At 40.8% G+C, this 20125-nt stretch overlaps 2 protein-coding genes across 2 annotated transcripts; both read right to left on the bottom strand.

Annotated features, from left to right (window-relative positions):
* Positions 1-1131: 1131 nt before the first annotated feature.
* On the bottom strand, positions 1132-10228 carry dnajb14 (DnaJ heat shock protein family (Hsp40) member B14). Its single transcript, XM_061085827.1, has 8 exons — positions 10067-10228; positions 6085-6259; positions 4502-4647; positions 4042-4230; positions 3451-3536; positions 3169-3278; positions 2636-2808; positions 1132-2520 (listed from the first exon to the last, which is right to left on the bottom strand). Exons 1-8 carry the CDS (start codon positions 10197-10199, stop codon positions 2396-2398), a joined length of 1137 nt encoding a protein of 378 aa, XP_060941810.1. The 5' UTR covers positions 10200-10228; the 3' UTR covers positions 1132-2395.
* A 2067-nt stretch (positions 10229-12295) lies between these two features.
* Positions 12296-18321, bottom strand: LOC133026578 (tetratricopeptide repeat protein 39B-like). The gene is made up of 17 exons (XM_061093464.1): positions 18308-18321; positions 16434-16538; positions 16174-16305; positions 15889-15965; positions 15367-15496; positions 15148-15253; positions 14916-14981; positions 14723-14831; positions 14542-14609; positions 14369-14428; positions 14124-14285; positions 13651-13742; positions 13453-13573; positions 13245-13356; positions 13033-13150; positions 12667-12783; positions 12296-12410 (listed from the first exon to the last, which is right to left on the bottom strand). The coding sequence occupies exons 2-17, from the start codon at positions 16526-16528 to the stop codon at positions 12296-12298; spliced, it is 1680 nt and encodes a 559-aa protein (XP_060949447.1). The 5' UTR covers positions 16529-16538; positions 18308-18321.
* Between the last annotated feature and the right edge of the window lie 1804 nt (positions 18322-20125).

Here is a 20125-nt window from a genome sequence, read left to right as displayed (position 1 = left end):
TTCTGGCCATTAAAACACGATCTCCTGTAAATACATCGACCATGAATCCTTTGATGCTGAGCCGGTCAAATATCAAAGGAATCTTTGTTTTTATTATTATTTTCAGGCAAAACGCATGCAACGCTTCAAAATGCATGTGCTCGGGCCCGCCCAGTGCTGCTTTGCAGCCCTAGAAATTTTATTTTATTTTGATACTGTATTTTTGCTATCATATTTATTTTTATTTATTCTTATATTTCTTCCGTAAAAGTTTGGGACGCTTCTCCTCCTACAAATTTTGTCGCACATTCACGAGACCCACAAATAAACCTGCGGAATTACGTCGAATCGTGTGCTATTATTCAAATTTTTAATCTTCAGTTATTTCTGTTACTATATTTCGCCCTGCTCTGTGAAGCCTTTATTAATTTGGAAATTTACCCCTGAAAGAAGATGCTGATCTTCTCCCCTCTCTTCTCGGGGATGCAGCAACTGGAAGCCCTCTAGTCAGATGTCTACCCCACCCCATTACAATCTGGAGGCGTATCCATACCTCTATTCATCATTAAGCTCATTTAATTATTATTAGGGCCCGAGCACTGATCAAAGGTCAGGGAGGACCCTATTGTTATTGTAAGGATTATTATTATTCAGGCAAATGAATTGGCTTTTTGAGGGCTTTAACATGCTCAACTTCTTACCAAAATTTGCAGAAAGTTAGAAAGTGGTGAAAATTGACGTATTCTGAAGGAATTTTCATTACTGTTATAATTAGTTTCGTCTATGTTTTAACAGTTTACTTGAATTTTTCATCAATTATTTATTTATCATCTAGTTTGTTTTATATATTTACTTTATTGTGAAGCCTAAAGTTTCTACGAATTGTATTGTTGTCCATGTGTTTGAAAATTTTATAAAGATATCTACATGTCTGATATTTTAATTAATTAATATAATTATATATTTTATTTATTGACCACCGTTTTTGTTATTAGTTAATGTATTAGTCTTATATGTATCTTTTAATTATAGTTATATACATGTGCATTTCTATTGCCATCAGAACTGAGGTTATGCCTAGAATATATTTTATATTTATTCTATATGTTTTCATTTGTAAGTGAAACTGTTAAATAAAGATAAAAAAAAGTATTCAGATAGTTAAAATATTTATTAACAGGTGTACAAAAATGACACTTGTTTTAATAGTTATAATCAATCAATATTCGGATCGCGTTGTCTATAATTGTCTAAATATTATGAAACTGTTTCCAGAAGCCCAACCTCCTGTTATCATCTGTTTATCTATCAGTCCAAAAGTCAAATGTTTTCCGTTTATCATCATATATGAGAAAGAAAAGCATCAAAATTACCATATTTGAAGCTGAAATAAATAAAATTCATCATGAATTGCTAATTAATATTCTGTTGACAAACTAATTGATAATTGACTTGTCATTGCAGCTTTATTTTGTAGTATAGAAATAAACCACAGTCTACTGAAATGATCTGTCACACAAATCTCATGACGCAATTTTTCACCACTTGATAAACTCCAAGTAAGAAAATAAATGATGAACTGAGGCTATTACATCTGAATCAGTGAAACAAATACATCCAGTCTATGGTAATAATTTTACTTTATTTAAATGGTTAGGCGAGCATTAAAGAAAAACCCTTTTCTTCTATAGTTACTGAAATAACTGCATAAATTTCAAACATTCCAAAATGAAAATATACAACCATTTATGAACAACAGTTTCAGTGTCCTTCTGTGATAACTCCGAACCATCTTCACATTGTCAAGCAGTCAACATAAAAAAGTTTTCAAGAGGCAAAAATCATACATAGCTCCTCATAATCCACTGATCTCCATCCGCACCTTGAATTAAGGAAGCTAAAAGATGCATTCAGTGTTCTTTATTTTCTCCTTTTGTTTCTGAGTTCTTCACAAGTGGACTTTCTCTGGAGGACACCAGCTGACGTACCTATAGTCTCCCATCTTATATTTATGTCACGCAGATGATGATGATGATGAAAGCTGTTGGTTGATCTTACAGTTTTTCTTATGAGTCACTACTCGAAGCTCATGCCTTTACACAATCAAGAGTCCTTGTCCTTCTTGTTTCCAGGAAAACACGGGAAAATGGTGAGTAAACAAAGGAATGTGTCAGGAGCGTTCTACGGTGAGTGTGCAAACTGGTTCATGAAGTCGTAACAAGGCGATTCCTGGGTCGGGCTGGACTGATGAAGAAGCGTAGTTGGTGGAGGATATGAGGAGAGTGACATTTTTAAATTTCTGACAACAGAGCTAAATTATATTAAGATTTTGCTCCTAGTGTAAAGACTCTTCTTTAAAAAAACATGAACATACACATCTATTCATATACATTTACATGACCTAAAAGCGTCCAGCTCATCCTCCTCTGAATAGGCTATTTAGTCTGTCCAGCTCCTTGCAGTTATCCATGGTCAGGAGCTCTGCCTTCTTTCGCATGCGGTCATCCCTGTACACCTTGGCAGCGTACAGCAGGTCTGTTTCTGGATGAGGCCACAAGGAAAACAACATGAGTGGTACAACAAAAGAGACATGGTTAGTGATGTCATTAGTGAATTCAGAAAGTTACTTCTGAGCGTGTGTTTATTAACCACTCACTTGTCTGTCTCTCCTTCCAACAGTTATTTCTGACATTAGCTACGTAATCCTCCTCCACATTTTTCTCGATCTGGTGCAGCGCCGAGCCTTTAAACTCAGACTTGAAATCTCTAGAGACATAGAAGTCGACCCGCAGGTTTTCTGTCTGTCGCTTTAAGGTCTGACCCGTGGACCTGGAAGAGATGGGGGGGACGAGGTGTGAAAATTAACGTATTTCTAACATCCTGTTCTGTAAATTACAGATCACATTTTCAACAAAAAAAAGAATTGAAAATAGCATCTAATTGGATACAATAAATGCAAAGTTAAATAGAGGTAGGATAAGAACAACCTCTGAAGAGTGCATAATTTGTATGTTTCAAATATGGCAGGTAAACAATTAATGAAACGATTGTTGTAATCAATTGTTAAGATCGGATAAGTGAATTTCACTTAAAGGATTTGGGAATTTCAGCCCACAGTTGCAGACATCAGCAAACGACTAATTCTCTCTCTCTCTCTCTGTGTGCGTGTGCGTTTGCGTGTACACTTACGGTCTAGAATAGAGGCTGTAAGCTTGAGGAGAAACCAGCATCTGGCTCAGTATCGACACTAAAATCAAGACCACGATGGGCATCAACTGGATAAACATTGAGAAACCACCCTGGGGACAAACACAATCATTCATTTTCAGCAGCACAGGCAATATATAGTGAATATAACATATGTAGCTTTGCAGAGTTGTGTTATTTATGTGAAGTATTACACGTGTGCTAATAACAATGCATGTATTTCTTAAAACATTGAAGATACAAGGACTGAAACCATCTACGCACATCTCCTCTTTCTTCTGTTCTCTCTTGTCGGGCATCTGTCTGTTGGCTGAAGGTCGTTCTGCCGTTGGTGAAGGTGTGTGTACTTGCTGCAGATAGAAATAATATTAATAAATACTACAAAAACAAGTTTACAGGATACATCAACTTTATGTTCATGCTAGAAGCATTAGGCCAGGAGTGTAATCAGGGTAAACAAATGAGTACCAAACATCTTAATGAAACAGAACACATTTATCGGTTAGATGTCAACCCAATTTTCAGAACCACGAGTGGTGGCAAAATTTAGCATTATTGCCAAGGGCACTACACTAGAGGTAATATATCCTGTTAGTCACAAATTAAGCTCTACAGAGAGCTGCATTCAAGTGCTTTTGTCATGCGTGGCCATATAAAGGAGCCCATTCATTTTTCCTTCTAAGTGTAGGTAGGGTGTGCACCAATAAATGTGCAAAAAGTACTGAATTGATTACATGGCATCATTCTCAGGGAGATTCTCAAGTTATTTATATAGTTAAAGGAAAAACAGCAAAAGGTCATAATTATAAGTGGAAATGATGAGTTATGAAGCCCTTTATGTGTTCGAGCACTTACAAGAAGGGAAACCTCCCCCGAAGAACATGTTGAAGAGGTCCTCAGGAGTGATGTCGGCCTCAAAGCCCCTGTGGAAGTCGAAGCCTGCTCCGTGTGAGTGACCCGGGGGGCTTGGCTCCTCCCCTCCCGTCACATCATACTGCCGTCGTTTGTCCGGGTTGCTCAGCACTGCATAAGCATTACCAATCTCTGGAGTACAACATGGTTGAGATATAAATTCTTAGATAATCAAAGGACTGGGTCACGTAGGATACACTAACAAGGTTTTTAACCAGTCATGAAAATCTGTCTCTGTAGTGTCTTACAGAAGATGATGTCTTAAGTCCACAAAATAGTAAAAACTTTACTAGAATAGACAGCTATGAGTCAGTTGTCAAATTTATATTAAACAAGCTGACCTATTTTACATCACATACAGTATTTTCAATATCAAATGACAAAGATGCAGCACTGAACCCACTTTTGAAGGCCTCTGTTGCTCCGGGTGCATGATTTTTGTCCGGATGGTACTTTAGCGCTAATTTCCTGTAGGCTTTCTTTAACTCATCCTCACTGGCTTCTTTACTGGCGCCGAGTACTTCATAGTAGTCCTTACACCGCTTTATTCTGAAAGAGAGAGACAGGAAGTGTGAAAAAATGATTATATTTTAAATGTAGGTGCTCTCCTTCTTTCTCCCTTTCCAAACAACAGTGTCAGTCAAAGAAACATGTCGATGATTCTGACTTGATTCTGATTACTAACAAAGAATCAAGAGACATTTAACCATGTTTTCCAGAGAAAAATAGTTCACAGCATGACCAAGCTTTATATCCCCTGTGGTTTACTGATTTGAAGTTTCTACACTCACACAGACGACACTAAACATTAAGAAAAGCTGTTTGTCATGTGAATGTTCTGCTGCTGCATTTATATTACAAAAGTTTAAAGTTATTACCAATCACTAAATAATGACAGCAGTAGGATTACTGATGGAGTCCCAAGAGACTTTAATGAAACAACAATAATTAACAAGTCTGTTTCTGTTGTTGTTCTTTATAAAAGACATGATGCAATTTTGAACCCACTGAGTATTCCTCTGAGGACTTCCTTTAACACACCAGGGAAAGGTTCAGTGACTAAGTTTTATAATAATTCACTGGCAGGACTGCATAACAACCAGGAACACGTTCATCTTAGAGACAAACACAAATCGCTTCAGACACTCGCATTACCATCAGCAATTTCCTGATGATGTAACTACAGGGTATATGTGGGTGATACGCAGCTACTGCATTACACGTTCTAATTCTGGTCTAAAATTGGAGCATGTAGTGGTTACCTGCTATCTAGTTCACACCACTAAATGTCTGTAACACCCCTCGTGTGCAACACACAACATTCCCATAGCAATAGCTGTGTGCAAAACACTGCAGCGACGACAGTGTCATCCTTAAGCCCCAGATGAAAGGTTTAGTTGAATGTGATAGAAACAGTGCTGCTTTCACAGGGCAGCAAAATGGCCGACTAAAGTGTAACAGTCTCCAGTACCAATTATGCTGCGCTCAGACATGCACTGAACTCGGGACATCTACCCAAATGTATCTGGAGGGTCTCTGTGTGGGAACGCAAATGTCCCGAGCTCCCGAGACAGTAGCTGCTGACATTTTCTAGGACTTTTCTTGCCAGAAAATGTGAGCATACAGCAGGAAAGAGTCTGAATAACATGCAACGGTAAAACGACAAAAAGAATACAAATGTCTTATGATGAAAAAGAGGAGCCATACATGTAGAAGAGATGCGGACCAAGATGTCAGCTTGGACAGGGAGTGAGATTCAAGAGCTTTTAGTGACAAGAGCTGATCTTATCAGGAGGATTTATATATCATGTCCTGCCTCGTCATGATAAACCCTGACACCACGCCTGAATGGCCTGGACACGTTCCTGTTGTTGCGTCTTGCTGTTTTCTTCATATGTTAAATGAGGGTTCACGTCTGAAAACAGCTTTATTGCGACTGAACTACATCATGAAAAGGGAGGGCGTAGTAAACGCTTGAATTCTTACCTAGTCACACCTTCCACCTGGTCTTTGGTGAAGCCTTTAGATGAATCACTTCCACCAGATTCTTTGCCTTCCCTCTCGGACCGGCCGCCGGTGCTATCTGAGCTTTCTGCTGGTCTCCTTCTGTATGCGCCATTACCCGCCGAGCTCCCATTCTTCGATAATGCATCCAACAAAGCTGAAGAAGAGAGGAAGAAGCCATGAGATGAAGATTAATAGCAAATCATTATGTTCAGTGCTTAACAAAGTACATGTTCAAATTTGTAACAACTTCCTAAAGAAAAGCCTTCCAAATATATTTACATCTGAAATAACCTTATCACTGCAGTAAGACTTCATCTAATAACTGATTTAACACAATGTAAATCTGCCTTTACAAATCAAAATTCAAAGCAATTCTAATACATATCTCTAAATTAGATAGTAAGCACAGCTTTAATCAGGAAAAATAAAGGACAAGCATTCACAGTTAAAATTTTGCGATAAGTTCCGGCTGGAACATCCAGACTTTAAAGCTCTTAATTTGAAGCTTTATCAATAGAAGATAAAAAGGTCAGGGCCAAGAAAATAACCAGAAAAATCAATTTTGGAATTTTTTTTTGCAAATAACTGTGAGGGAGGCCCTGGCTCTAGTCACCCAATGGGGAAACTTGTGACTACAGAGTGGGAAAGAACAACAAACCAAGAGGTCACAGAGTTTAGTTTACTCTAAAACTTAGCATCAGTCACCAGGTCAGTGTGAATGAACGGCATGATCTTTTTCAGCAGGCCATCCTATGCAAACTGCTGACTACAAATCATTCATCATCCTGGACAGGATATCAATGATTAGCCGGTTTACATGTTAACATGTGGATTAAAAACTAACTTTATGGTGAATGATCAATTGACTGTTTTATACCAGTGTTTTTAGCCTTAGCGACCACTTCACACTACAAGTCGAATTCACAAATTCATGCAGCACATCCGTATGCTGCACTTCTTTATCACACACCATTCACCCTCACAGAGAAGCAGTCAGTGGCAATCTAAGGTTCGGTGTCTTTGGCATGCGGATCGAACCGCCTACCTTCTGGTTAGTGGACGGCTCACTCTGACTCCTGAGCCACAGCCACGCTAATGGATACTCCTAAGTAGAGCTTTCTAATTTTTTGTTCCAGTAAATGACTAAAAGGGTGAATACAGGAGGCTGTTACTTCATATATATATATATATTTAATATGATATTCCTGGTCGTATACTGGATCATATACCCTCTTCTTGATGCTCTATCTTTATATGATTTGGACAGACCTCCCTCTTAATTGTGAGCCTATCTACAGTATAGAGCGTAAGGAGGTTAACTGAGGCAGTTGGTAACCAGCTTACTGACAGGTTGACATACAGGAAAGCACTTCGTTACAGAAGGGTCGTCCCTGTGTACAGTAGCTGCTGTGCCGCCTGGAACTGCCTGTAAACCACCAGTGTATGTCATACACTACCATGTAACCCACAGCCAGACCTATCTACACTTTACATTCAGCGGTTCCAGTGCATATGTAAACCCTCTCTGTGATAGTTACCAGAAACCTTGTCAGGCCTTCTCATTGGATGAAAACATCCCACAACAGAAGATGTAGACACTCATATTGTCCGACTCTTAACGCCCCTCCTAGGTAATGCACTGTTTAACATCTTTTGTTTCTCTTTTATACAATATCTTTTGGTACTGGACATGACTTGTTACTGGACTGCACAATCTTGTAATGTGAATTGCTTTACATTTCAATGCTCATCCTGTGGTGTGTGTTCATGGGACCTGTCAACACTAACACGCCACAACTCAATCTCTCTCCTTTGGTTGCGAATTCTCCTGTCCCTGGTCTTCCCCTGGTTTCTTGGAAGGCAATCAGGTTCATAATCATCACGTATATGTCTTGCTTATATTTTTATACATTTCTAACCTCTTTACTCTCAAAACTGCCATTGGGTTCCATATTTGCTCAATTTAAACGCCGTCGAATCTGTCCGGTCTCCCTTTTGTGACATCACCTCTAGTTTATCAGTTTGAAATGCGGAAGCAAAATCCTCTCACAAAAAGGAAAATCTAGTTTCAGCATCATTTTCCTAAACACGCATTCACTTGCTAGCTATAACCTGCTAGCAAACGCAGACACTAATAGGTGAAACTGAGGGTGCAGGCAAATATCTATGTTGACGTGTGGTACAATGGTGCATCTCACTACTTTCCACCTCAACGGACAAGGTATGATGCAACAACTGCTGAGCTGTAGATCCTCAAAGTGACAGTTTATCATCATCGTGACGAATTGTGTGATTAACACATAAACCATGTCACCAGGCTGCCAGACTGTCGGCACTTCTGCCTCTGAATATCGTTATTTCACTTTATCTCGTATTTTAACTTTTACTCTTGCCCTGTTTTCACTCTTTTATTCAATCACATCTGCTTTACTGTAATTTCCACCAGCTATATTATTAGTCCAATGCACAACTTTGTACAGCTTCACTTATTCATCTTTAAATCTGTATTCATATCTGGCTTCAAAAACTCTTGTGTCTTTAAACCACCTTATACTTAAAACATCTGCAGTGTCAATGTCTCCAGGAGCACCTACTCCTTTACAGTGACAGCTTCAGTAGTAGTTCTGGTGGCTGGACTTTCATCTCACTGCAGTGATGACTTCTCGACATGTAAGATAAGAAGTCCTTTATTGGTCCCGCAATAGGGACATTTGCATTGTTACAGCGGCAGAAGACAACACATAAGTAGCTTGCAGTACTTGGGTGAAGGAATATAAAAGTTATAGAAATATAGAACCTTTTTAATATTCCTATGTTCTTTTGTTTGACTGTTCTGTGTGATACTGGATGCCTGCATTTCCCTCTGGATCAGTCAAGTATCCATCTATCTCACAGTAACACACCATGCTGAATATTAAAGAGCCTTTTGTGAGTCCCACCTCAGACATGTGTGAGTCCTGGATTAACCCATCACATGGAGGCCCTCTCCGGGTCATTCAGTGTAAAGCCTGGCACCTGACTGATCCCCCCCAACCCCACCCCTCATCCTACATCCCCCCCGGGCTCCACAGGCCTGCTCTGCCCTCACCTGTACACCGTCACCCGGCCTCTCCAATGCACCGTCACCACGAACCTCCTCTGAACTGCAATAACTCCACCAAACCAGCAACCCGGAATATTTGCACCAGCACCATAACAAGCACATTTGAATATTTGCACTACTGCACAAATTGAACAGTTTCATCTGTAAAGATATATATTTAGATGTATATATTTTATTTTCTATTTTAAATGTTTGACATTCTATTTCATTGTTATTCTATTTTATTCTTTTTTATACTATTTCTATTTCTATTTTATTTTTTGGGGTTGAAATTACTGAGCATTGCTTAAAGAGAGTGCGTGACCCAAGCATTTCATTGACAGTGACTACTTCATGTTATCTCTGTTCATTTGACAATAAAATCTTGAACCAGCAAGTTAAAATGTGAGCTAGTCAAAGGTCAACCACTCTTCAGGATGCTAACACAAGCAGCGGCTAGCGTTAGCACTGCTACAATTGGGACATAACGCGAGCGTAGGTAGGCCACTATTTTTTAACCTCTTCCCGGAAATAAGCATCATTGTGCTTCACTATTAAACACTCTTATCGCCATATTCACTGACATCCACCGTGTGTAATGTCGGTGTACTGGGAGCTACGCGTTAAGCTAGGTTAGCTAGGTTAGCTAGCACAACACCGGAGGCCTCCCACTGAGCAGGTGGCTCCGCTTCCTGTCTCCACGCCACACGTCATCAGTAACTCGTATTCACAGGTAAACACATGTTTGTGTTACTGACACACAACGCACAGCAGCGGGTTCTGGTGCGAGCCGAGCCCGTCCCGTTCCCCCGGTGCTAGCTGCGTGCTAACACCGGGGAAACTCTGAGCCCTACATGCTAACCCGGGTTAGCTCTGTACCTTTGGCTCTGTCGGTCGGGAACAGCCTCTGCGCTTTGTTTAGGAACTTCACCGCCTGCTCCTTGTCTCCAGCTTCCAGGGCCGTGGTCGCTATGTTTAAACATCTCTCTGCCTCGTCCCTGTTCCCTTCCATCTTCTCTCTCCTCTTCCTCCTCCTCCTCCTCCCCCGGCGGAGTCAGCTGATCGGCTCACACTCACACACACCCCACGTGGTCTCCAGCAGCACTGACAGCTGAGGACTCCCCTGCACCAGTACACTTTCATTTTATTCCCTGGTTCATGATCTTTAAAGACAGTGTGTGTGTGTTTCATTGTTTTAATAAATGATTTCAGATCCGAGGTAAATTGTGAGTCGTGTAAGATCTTTCACTTTAAAGGGATAGTTCACCACAAAATGATAATTAACTCATTACCATCACCACTATGCCAATGGAGGGTTTGAGTCCTGTTAGGGAAATGTAACATTTGACCACAATATGATCATGTTTATTTCCCCTTTGATTGAATCTCAATATAACCTTGATCATGCTGTATTCTGTACTACTGAATGAATCTTGGCCTGATGCTTTAACTAAGGCATTGTTGTTTTGATGTCATCGGAAGATCCCAACCTTTGACTTTGTAACAACCCCAACCAGAGTAGGGGGGAAGTAGAACTTATTGAGCAATAAGTGTTTTTACAGTACTTTGAAGTATCCTGAAATGATATATCTTCTACAGTGACAATCCTGAAATGATCTATTCCACAGTGAAAATGTTGGACTTTACTTTGAAAAATCTCTAAATCCATTCAGTAAGTGTTATTGTTGTTACAGTGGAGTTATGACATCGTCTCCTTTGGCGAAGTATGAACCTTCGCTCGCCGTACCTCAATGTTTACACGGTTTGAGAAGTGTCCCAATTCTGAGAGAAAGAAAGAGAGAGAGAGGTCACCTTTGCAAGACATAAAGATTCCTTTAATCTATGACCACTGACACTGTCACTTAAGGAGTTGTTTGTTTACGGCTCAGCAATTTTTGGTAAGAATTTGAGCATGTTAAAGCCCTCAAAGTCAATTAATTTGCCTGAATAATAATAATAATCCTTACAATTTCAATAGGGCCTCACGGTCTGTTAGAGCCTGTCAGTGCTCGAGCCCTAGTTACCAGCGTGATTACATTTCCTGTGGCTCTGTAATTTGACTGACGCCGTCTCTAGTCATCTTCATCACCTCAGGGGTCATGTGGGTCCAAATAAAATCAGAGGCCTGACGACTTTAAAACAAATATTGTCGTATTTTTATTTTAAGCTGAACTAATATTGTCATTTGTGAAAGTTGTGGGTAACGTACACTTTCTGCTCATCCCTAAAGATTTTGCAACCCCACCCTTTTGGTGTCTTGCAACCTATAAGGTCCCGACCTCAACTGGGAATCAATGGTTTAGGGTTAGGGGTCAGTACCTCTGATCTCAACTTCAGGGTGATAGAGCCCTTTAGAGCCGCCAGACAATCGGAGGGCTCTTAGATGTTTGAACCCAGTGACTCCAAAAGACATTGATGGTCTTGAGGCTCGTGTCAGACTTGATATTTGTCAGAGGCCAATCGCAACAAAGAAAAAAAACAAAATTGTCTTCTGGCCCAGTATTGACCAAATTACATAAGTCTTATTGATCTGTATGAACTTTTGTGCCACATAAGCACATAAACATGGAGACCCTCTTCTGAACATCTGAAAAGAATCTAAATTCCAGAGGGAGCAGTTGTTGATGAAAATCAAGAGGAGAGTCAGACACAAAGACAAACACTTTGTATTTAGGCAACATGTCATTTAATTACAAGACTCACAAAACAAGAGTTACTAACAATATTTATTTTTAAAAAGGCTAAACTTTACTAAGACATGAAAATTTATAAAAATATTATCATCCTGATCAAGAAAGTGTTGATTCAATGTAAAAACAACAAACAGGTAAAATCTCAGGATATGCAATTATTGATGTGTTGACAAGCTGTAGCGTGATTCAATGGAAACAATGGAGACATTTTAGGGAAGTTCAGTAGATCAACATCCGAGGTTGCTTCTACAGATTTATTTTTTTGTACTTTTTATACATTGCTCTGTGATGGATGCGTTGAGGCCCCATCTGGACGAAAGGTCAAGTTCAGTCACACCTTAGGGAAGCACAGAAAGTTGAGAGCGAGAGTCTCCGCCTTCACCACCTTCTTTTCGTGAAGACTTTCCTTGGATCTTTATGCTGGAGTACGTGAAGGGTGGAGTTTGGCCGCATAGGAGCTCATTGTGTTGAGCGCCGCATGAATTCGGAAATGAAGCCTGGACTCCATGTTGTAGTCTTTGTAGTTCAGCCTTCAAAGAAGATCACATATTAGCACCTTGTGTAACACTTTAAAAACACCAACAAACTCTTTGAACAAACATGTTCACAATGTGTAAAAAGCAAACTGGAGAATGTCTTGACATTTTCCAGTGTTAATGCCAGAAAAAAGCTCCTGTGAAAAGTTAACGCTGGAGGCAAAACAATACGATATTTCTGATACTTCACTCTCAAATTTCATTTTTAGAAGGACAGGAAACACAACCCAAATCTGGAACCAACACTTACTTGACATTTTCGATCACTGTGATGGCCATCTTGATGTCGCCTTTCTGCCTGTGCACCAGGCCCAGCTCATACATGCTGTACGGCACCAGGTAGTTCTCATGCTTGATCTCATTTTCACTGGAATAAAATAAAATGAAAAGTCAACTCAGAGTTCGAAAGTGCAGCGTTATGAAAATATAATAAAATGTCATTGCAGTGATTCCACTGTCACATTCTAAAATTGCTATCAGCATCAAGTCACTGACGACATTACATTTTGATCATTCAATTCAACTCTATTGCAGACACAAAAGGTCTTCATCTATAAGTCTCTGTTTGTTGTATGTTTGGATAAAATCTATGAAGTCGACTTTAAAATGACCTCACCTGGAGATGACCTGGTTGAAGCACTTCTCAGCCTGGACCAGACGACCCAACTGTCTGAGACACAAGCCCTTCAGCAGCTGGACGACACACAGGTCGTCTACGTGATACTCTGATGGGTCTACACGTTACACAAAACAAAATGCTCGTTAGTGACACTTTAGTTAGATAAAAGAAAATGTATAACGCTATTAAAGTTTAACAGTCTCTCTCACTTGGATCATCTCTGAGCTGCTGCTCTGCTTTTTCCAAGGTGTTCAAGATGCCTTCAGTCTTCTCAGGCCTTTTTCCAACTATTGTGAAGCCGTTCCACACGTACATCATTTCCTGTGAAAAACAACAAAAAAAACACGGCCATTGTTTGAAATGGTGTCATGATTTTGGTGATTCACTGAGAGTAGCAGAGTCTGTGCATTTACTTACCAATGCAGGGATGACCAGTTTCACAGGGCTGGAGGACGAGTATCGCTGGGCCTTCTTTGCTGCAAACTTCTCTGTTGGAATGGATTTCCCAGCGATCCTCAGTCTGAGACCTTCCACCTTCCTACGAGCCACACGTCTCACATTAATTGCATTGATAAACAAAAGAGTGGATAGATTTTTGTCCTGTCCCCCAAACACCTGAATAATTCCACCACGTCTTCTCCCAGTTCGGTCACTTCTTCCTCTGGGAGCATGCTCAAGATGGCAGCCTTCTGGTACACATACGTAGCCTACGAGAAACAAGCAAGCAACTTGTTACGAGGGCAAAACAAGATACATCAGAAATTTGACCTTATGGCAAGGTGAGACTAGAATTACAGTTCTATTTCCTACCTAATAAATATTTGTTTTATGTGATAATAACTACTGTAAAGGACAGAAAACATCTTTGAGAAATCTTTATTCGACATTTATGTGGACTTTTTAGTGTGGCTCATGCCCCAGCAGATAACATGGAGAAGCAGCTAGCCACCAGGGGGGGATGGAGAGACACTTTTGCCTCGTTGGACATTTGTATCAGATCTGAGAAAATTCCATCAGATAACACATTCATGAGAAATACCCTGAGAACCGTTGCTGGTTCAGAGGCATAAAACAGTTCGGTGAGATACCTGGGACCACTTGCTCTCCTTGCAGAGGAGGTCAGCGTATCGATACGCCTCCTTCCAGTTCTGTTCAAAGGAGTAGGCCCACATCAGCTCCCAGTAGCAGAGGTGGTGAATCTGATGCCACTCCTGCTGTGCTGCGATACACGCCAGGAACTTCTCCTGGGCCTGCAGAGCAAACCAGACTCAATGAATTACTACAACTACACAAGAGGAGCGTCATCTTAAGTCAACACATTACAAATACTCACAAAGGTGAAGTTTCCTTTGAGCAATGCAATTCTTGCAGTGTAGAAGAGAATGAGCGCCCCCTACGGACCAAATACATTAAATGAATTCAAAATGATACGAATTTCACTGGGCAGGGCAATAAAAACACAGTCTGTGGCATCTTCCGTCAGAATCAGCAAAACAAGCTGCTCACATTCGGGAACTTTTTGGTGTAGGGTTCAAGCAAAGCTTCAGACTCGACCAGGTCTCCTTCACCAGTACCTGATGGACAATAAGAGTGGAGGGGAATCAATTTATAATGAATCGTTCCAAACTAATGACAAAATCTGTTTTATTTTATACATATTAAGAAATATAAAAGAAGCTACACAAACCGAGTATGACTGTGATGTAGAGATGGAACATCAGCAGGGTCAGGGTGCTGAGGATCGAGCGCAGGCTATTGCTGGTTGCTCCTTCTCTCAACTGCGACAAGCCCAACTCCTGTTACAGGATTAACAAATTAATCTTTGATTTAACATAAAAACATTATAAAAGCACTTATTCCGTAAGGCTCAGGCGACCCACCCTGTCTCCTGAGAAGCCCAAATACTCCATCAGCCTGATGACTTTGGCTGGAAGCAGAGACAGCATCTGATAACAAAAAGACATGGTTGGTTTGTTTATCATGGATTGTCATGCTGTGTTAAGTCTTTCATTACAATACAAAACAGTTTATTCATTTGTCCCTAAAAACTCCACAGACAAGTTACTTAGGTTTTGCATTCCTGAATTACTGCATACTTTCTGGAGCTCTCACCAGGTTAAAGGATCCGATGCCCATGTTGACGCCTCCTCGAAAATGAACGTGTGTACTCTTCTGTTTTTCCAGTTCTTTTGCAACAAGGGCCATGGCCTGGCAATCCCTGTTTGAGGAAATTACATGTTAAGACCCATTGAAATTCACTTAAATATGTTAAGGGATTTAATTGTCTGTTAAGGACCTTTTCACAACAGAAGTCCCCTCCGGGAGTCTTACTTGTAAATCTGATAACTGTTACGTATTCTCATTCCGCCCTTGATGAAGCCGATGATACTCTCATCCAGGAACGTGAGCGCTGCCTTCTGGAGGAGAACCTCAGCATAGCACAGCTCCGCATGCACCTCCTCTGTTGGATAAGAACAAATCATTCAGCATTTTGAAAATGAAGAAATTAGCAGAGATTAACTTGAATGGAAGCGTTTCTAATAAATTATTTGGATCTGCGAATGAGGTTACATAATCTGGTGCAGATTCGGATAAAATGCAGACCTAGTAAATTTACATGTAGGTTTGTAAAATGCAAACCTAGTAAATTTAAATGTAGCTTTGTAAGGGCCTCTGAGTGCTTGCAAAACTACTAATGTCATGCATTCAGATCTGGATGTGATAAGGTCCAGTCAATTGGGTGGAAGTAGGTCATTAAGCAACGGTCATTGAAAGTTTCCTGTAATTTAACATTAGCAAATCTGTCATGCTTAATATCCAAGGTGAAGAGTCTGGAGTCAGTGGTTCACTCACCCTCCGTCATACTGTCAGCTGGTTGTCTGTACCACATGCTGGTCAGAGTCTCCACGAATCCCGTTTTTTTCCGAAATCTACCAAAATTAAGAAAAAAAAAAAATGTTTAACTAGAGACCAATTGAAACATAGCGGGACAGTGCTTCCATTGTCTTGGAGAAATTACAATCCGCATTTAATATCTTGCATATTTCCCAGATTTGCAAGGTCCCCTGTTGTCCCAGTCTAGAATTATGAACTAACAAAAATACAAGATTTTAACAATGTTGAACCATTTCTCCATACCCCTGACACGTCTGCAGGGATTCTCTCAGTGACGACATGGCGGCATCCATGTCAGCTGGGTCAAAGGTCATGCCTGCCTGCATCACCAAGATGCTGCTGTAGCCCATGGCGTGGTACATGCTCTGGCTCTTCCTGACGGGGACAGATACAATGATATTTATTATACTAAACGAAATGAGAATAATGCCAGCAGGCTGAAGAATCAGCAGCATGTAGACATCAAAAGTCAGCTGGAGTGTGCTACACGTGCCAGAACTTACCAGGGTTTCAAAACAGCCAGTGCATCAGCGAACCTGTTGTTCAGAAAGAGGTCGAGGGCGGCGCCGCATTCCTTCAGAGCGGCCTCAAGATCCATTTGAGGGGATCTGAATGAATGGGAAATAGGTGTTAAGCTTCTAATTGACGAACCATGTAAATCTGACTAAATTTGTTATTCATCAACATCAGCCGGCACAGTATCGTCAAAAACTCCCACTTCGCACTTTCGTGGAACCTGTATGAAACTTTCGTTCATTGTTCTTATGTCACAAACATTCTCTCTGGTACGACTCGTGTTAATCTGAAGATGTAAGCAGTGCATTTTGTCGCTGAGCAGATTGTGTGAAGGGTGTTAAGTGGAGGAGTCAGACAACTCATCACTTCACTTCAATGTGTTTGGGTGTGTAAATAGAGCACAGTGGTCAAGGGGCTGCTTTGGAGCATCCAGAGCTAATTCTTGCCATACACCGATAAATGCATGCACACAGGGGCCAATGTCAGCTTAATGGCCCCAGTTTTCTACACATGTAGTGAGATAATTTGATTCAAAAATAGTAATATCACTCAGCGTTAGTTCTGCAAAGGTATTGCTCAATGCTCAGATGATACACCTTTTCATTTGAACAGAGGCAGTGTTTGAGATTATGTGGGGGGAGATAAAATGACCTGGTCACAATTAAATCTTTGTTGAAGACGGTGGTTTCTTCTTAGGTTCGGTCAAGACTGAGAAATAGGATTCTCTACGTTTTCAAATATGAAACATAATCTACTGCGTTTGAATCTACTTACATCATTTCCTCACTGGAAAGGTTCACCTGGAATAAAAGAAGAAAAAGATATAACAGATTAATTTTACTTAACCCTGACAGTCTGATTGTTATCAAAAAGCGTTAATTCCAAGCAGAGTACAAAGCATACATATGGTGTAAAGGCAAAAAAACACCATCACAGCCACGCATCTCTGCCAGTTTATCCCTTTCTCATCAACTACACAGCAGATGTTTTGCTCTGTACAAAAATCAAAACCCAGTCAAACCTGGCAACACTGTGGAATTGTGCATGTGATCAGTGAGTTGTTGGTAAAGTTTGCACGCGGTTGCCTGATCAATAAAACGAAAACTCCCAGTGGTCATGCACAGAGATGACGCACCTTGCAAACGGAGCCTTACCTGCTTCACTGAATCATCCGTGGTCTCCATTGGATGCGCAGTTTTTGTCGAGTTGCACAGAAGTGAAAGTGCGAGTTTTATAAAAAAAAAAAATGCGCTTGGACTTCGAAGACAACCTGATAATCAGACCTCCCGTCGTATTTATAGGCTAAGAAAACGGGAGTGGCCTCATCTGAAGTGCAGCCCACTTGTGTTTTTTGGGTCCTCCTCACTCCACAGAACAACGACATGAGGATTTCTCTTCTCCTGATCAGCACGGACAAGAAATATCTCATCACAGCCAGAGTCGATCCCTTTAAGGAGCAGTGGCAATGTCTTAATATGAAATAGTCCATTTTCAGTTAAAGCTGCACTGGACATAAGAAATATTAGATACTTTTCTGGCTTTAAAATATGAAATATATATGAATATATGCTTATTCAATATTTTTGAAAACTCTGCAGACATCTGAATCATGATAAGAGGCTTCAAATACCCGCTGTTTACAAGCCTAAGAGTTCTCACAAAAAATGTCATTGTTTTTCAAAAGCTTATAATATGTTGTTGTATTTAGGATTTCATTTTGTTAAGTAACAAGTAACCTCAGCTGTTAGATAAACGAACCTGAGTAAAAGTGCAGCGTTTTTTCCAGGAAAAAATACAAAACGTGGAAATGATTCAAGGTTCCTCAAATAAGTTCTGCACTCAAGCTACGTACTTGATAAACAGAGGCAAGGATATGAAGGCGTCTCCATCACAAATCACCACCATGTCATCCAGGGTCAAATTCCCCCAGTTGCTCCATGACCAGTCAATGGTTTTATTGATCTCTATCAGGATAGGGTCTGTTTGACTTTTTTATCACTATTTCGGAATATGTGCATGCATGTGATGTCCCTTCATAACTAATTCTCTCTGGTGGTTTTGTCATTTCTCCTGCTGCTCTTTGCTCTTTGAAGACGATAATTTCAAGGATTTCATGAGGGGATGAGGCCTCAATCAGTTTGCACAAGCAAAACAAACAGTTAGATGATTGATAAAATGTTAAACAAACTTTCAGTGTATTCTCATTGTGTTAGATAAGAGGAAATTGTGATTCAGTCTGTAAGGGAAATTTTAACATTTGGCCACAATATGATTATGTTTATTTCCACTTTGATTGATCATGATTGAATCTCTTACAATGTTACCTTGATCATGCTGTATTCTGTACTACTGAATGAATCTTGGCCTGATTGCTTTAATTAAGGCATTGTTGTTTTCATGTAATCAGAAGATCCCAAACTTTGACTTTGGAACAACCCAAACCGAGAGTGGGAGAGGTGAGCCAAATGTATACATTTTATCTTAAACACATGCAGTTGCTTTATTGTCCTGATCATCACGATTAAAAAACTGCCAGACACGTCCTTGAATAAATGTGGCTGTCATATGCGTAGACTACTGTACAGATTTGTTCCAGACATATTTTAAATGGTTCTTATTCTACCACATAAAAACATATTTTATCTGGTGAGAAACCTTATGTTAACCATTCGTCATCCAAAAAACATATTTAAACCATGATGGAGTTAGTTTATTTAACTGGCATACGCAGAGAGGGAGCTTGGATTAACTGGGACAGTAGAGCTGACTTTAAGATCACGTGGACAGAGCTTTGGAAGGCAGAACCAGCCAGACTAAAGTTTCCTGATCCAAGCAGTATATGATGTCCTGCCAACCTGCATTTTTGGGATTCGGCCGATCCACCAGCTTGCTCACTGTGCCTAGGGAGAGGTTCTCTGGAGCATATTCTAAACTGCTGCCTGAAAGCTGTGAGAGGGCAGGTACAGGTGGAAGCATGAGGTACTGAAGGCAGTAGCTGACACCATCTCCACAGGGATCCAGCCCAGGAGGCAGCACCCATAGGCACAACATCACCTTTGTCAGTCTGGGAGAAAGACATCAGGTGACGCCCAGGGCCTCAACTGCAGGGGCAGTGTTGGGGAGTAACGGAATACATGTAACGGCGTTACGTATTTAGAATACAAATTATGAGTAACTGTATTCCGTTACAGTTACAAATTAAATAGATGGTATTCAGAATACAGTTACATTGTTGAAATCAGTGGATTACATGACGGTACTTCTCTGTTTCACGAGTTTAATCACTGTCTCGTAAATCCACCGGAGGCAAAGCCCCCAGGAAGCAGCTGGAGACCAGGGCTGCCGTAAGAGCGCCCGGACCCCGGCGGCGTGAAGAAGCCTCACCGCTACCCGCTCGGGACCGTTACAGGCCCCGGGACCTTGGCTCTGAGAGAGTTCCGTCGCTACCAGAAATCTACGGAGCTGCTGATCCGCAAGCTGCCCTCCCAGCGCCTGGTGAGAGAAGACCGACCTGCGCTCCCAGAGCTCCGCTGTCATGGCTCTGCAGGAGACCAGCGAGGCACGCAGGGTTCACACCGGACGCTGAAGCGACGCTAAAATAATATCACCCGTTGACCCAGTAGTATAAAAGCATATGGTCACTTGTTGCTCCAACATTAACTGCAACAGCGTCCCAATT

This window comes from Limanda limanda, chromosome 2, assembly GCF_963576545.1.
Source record: "Limanda limanda chromosome 2, fLimLim1.1, whole genome shotgun sequence".
NCBI classification, from domain to species: Eukaryota; Metazoa; Chordata; class Actinopteri; order Pleuronectiformes; family Pleuronectidae; genus Limanda; species Limanda limanda.
The sequence above is the reverse complement of the archived record's forward strand: the minus strand, read 5'-3'. Positions and strand labels throughout refer to the sequence as shown.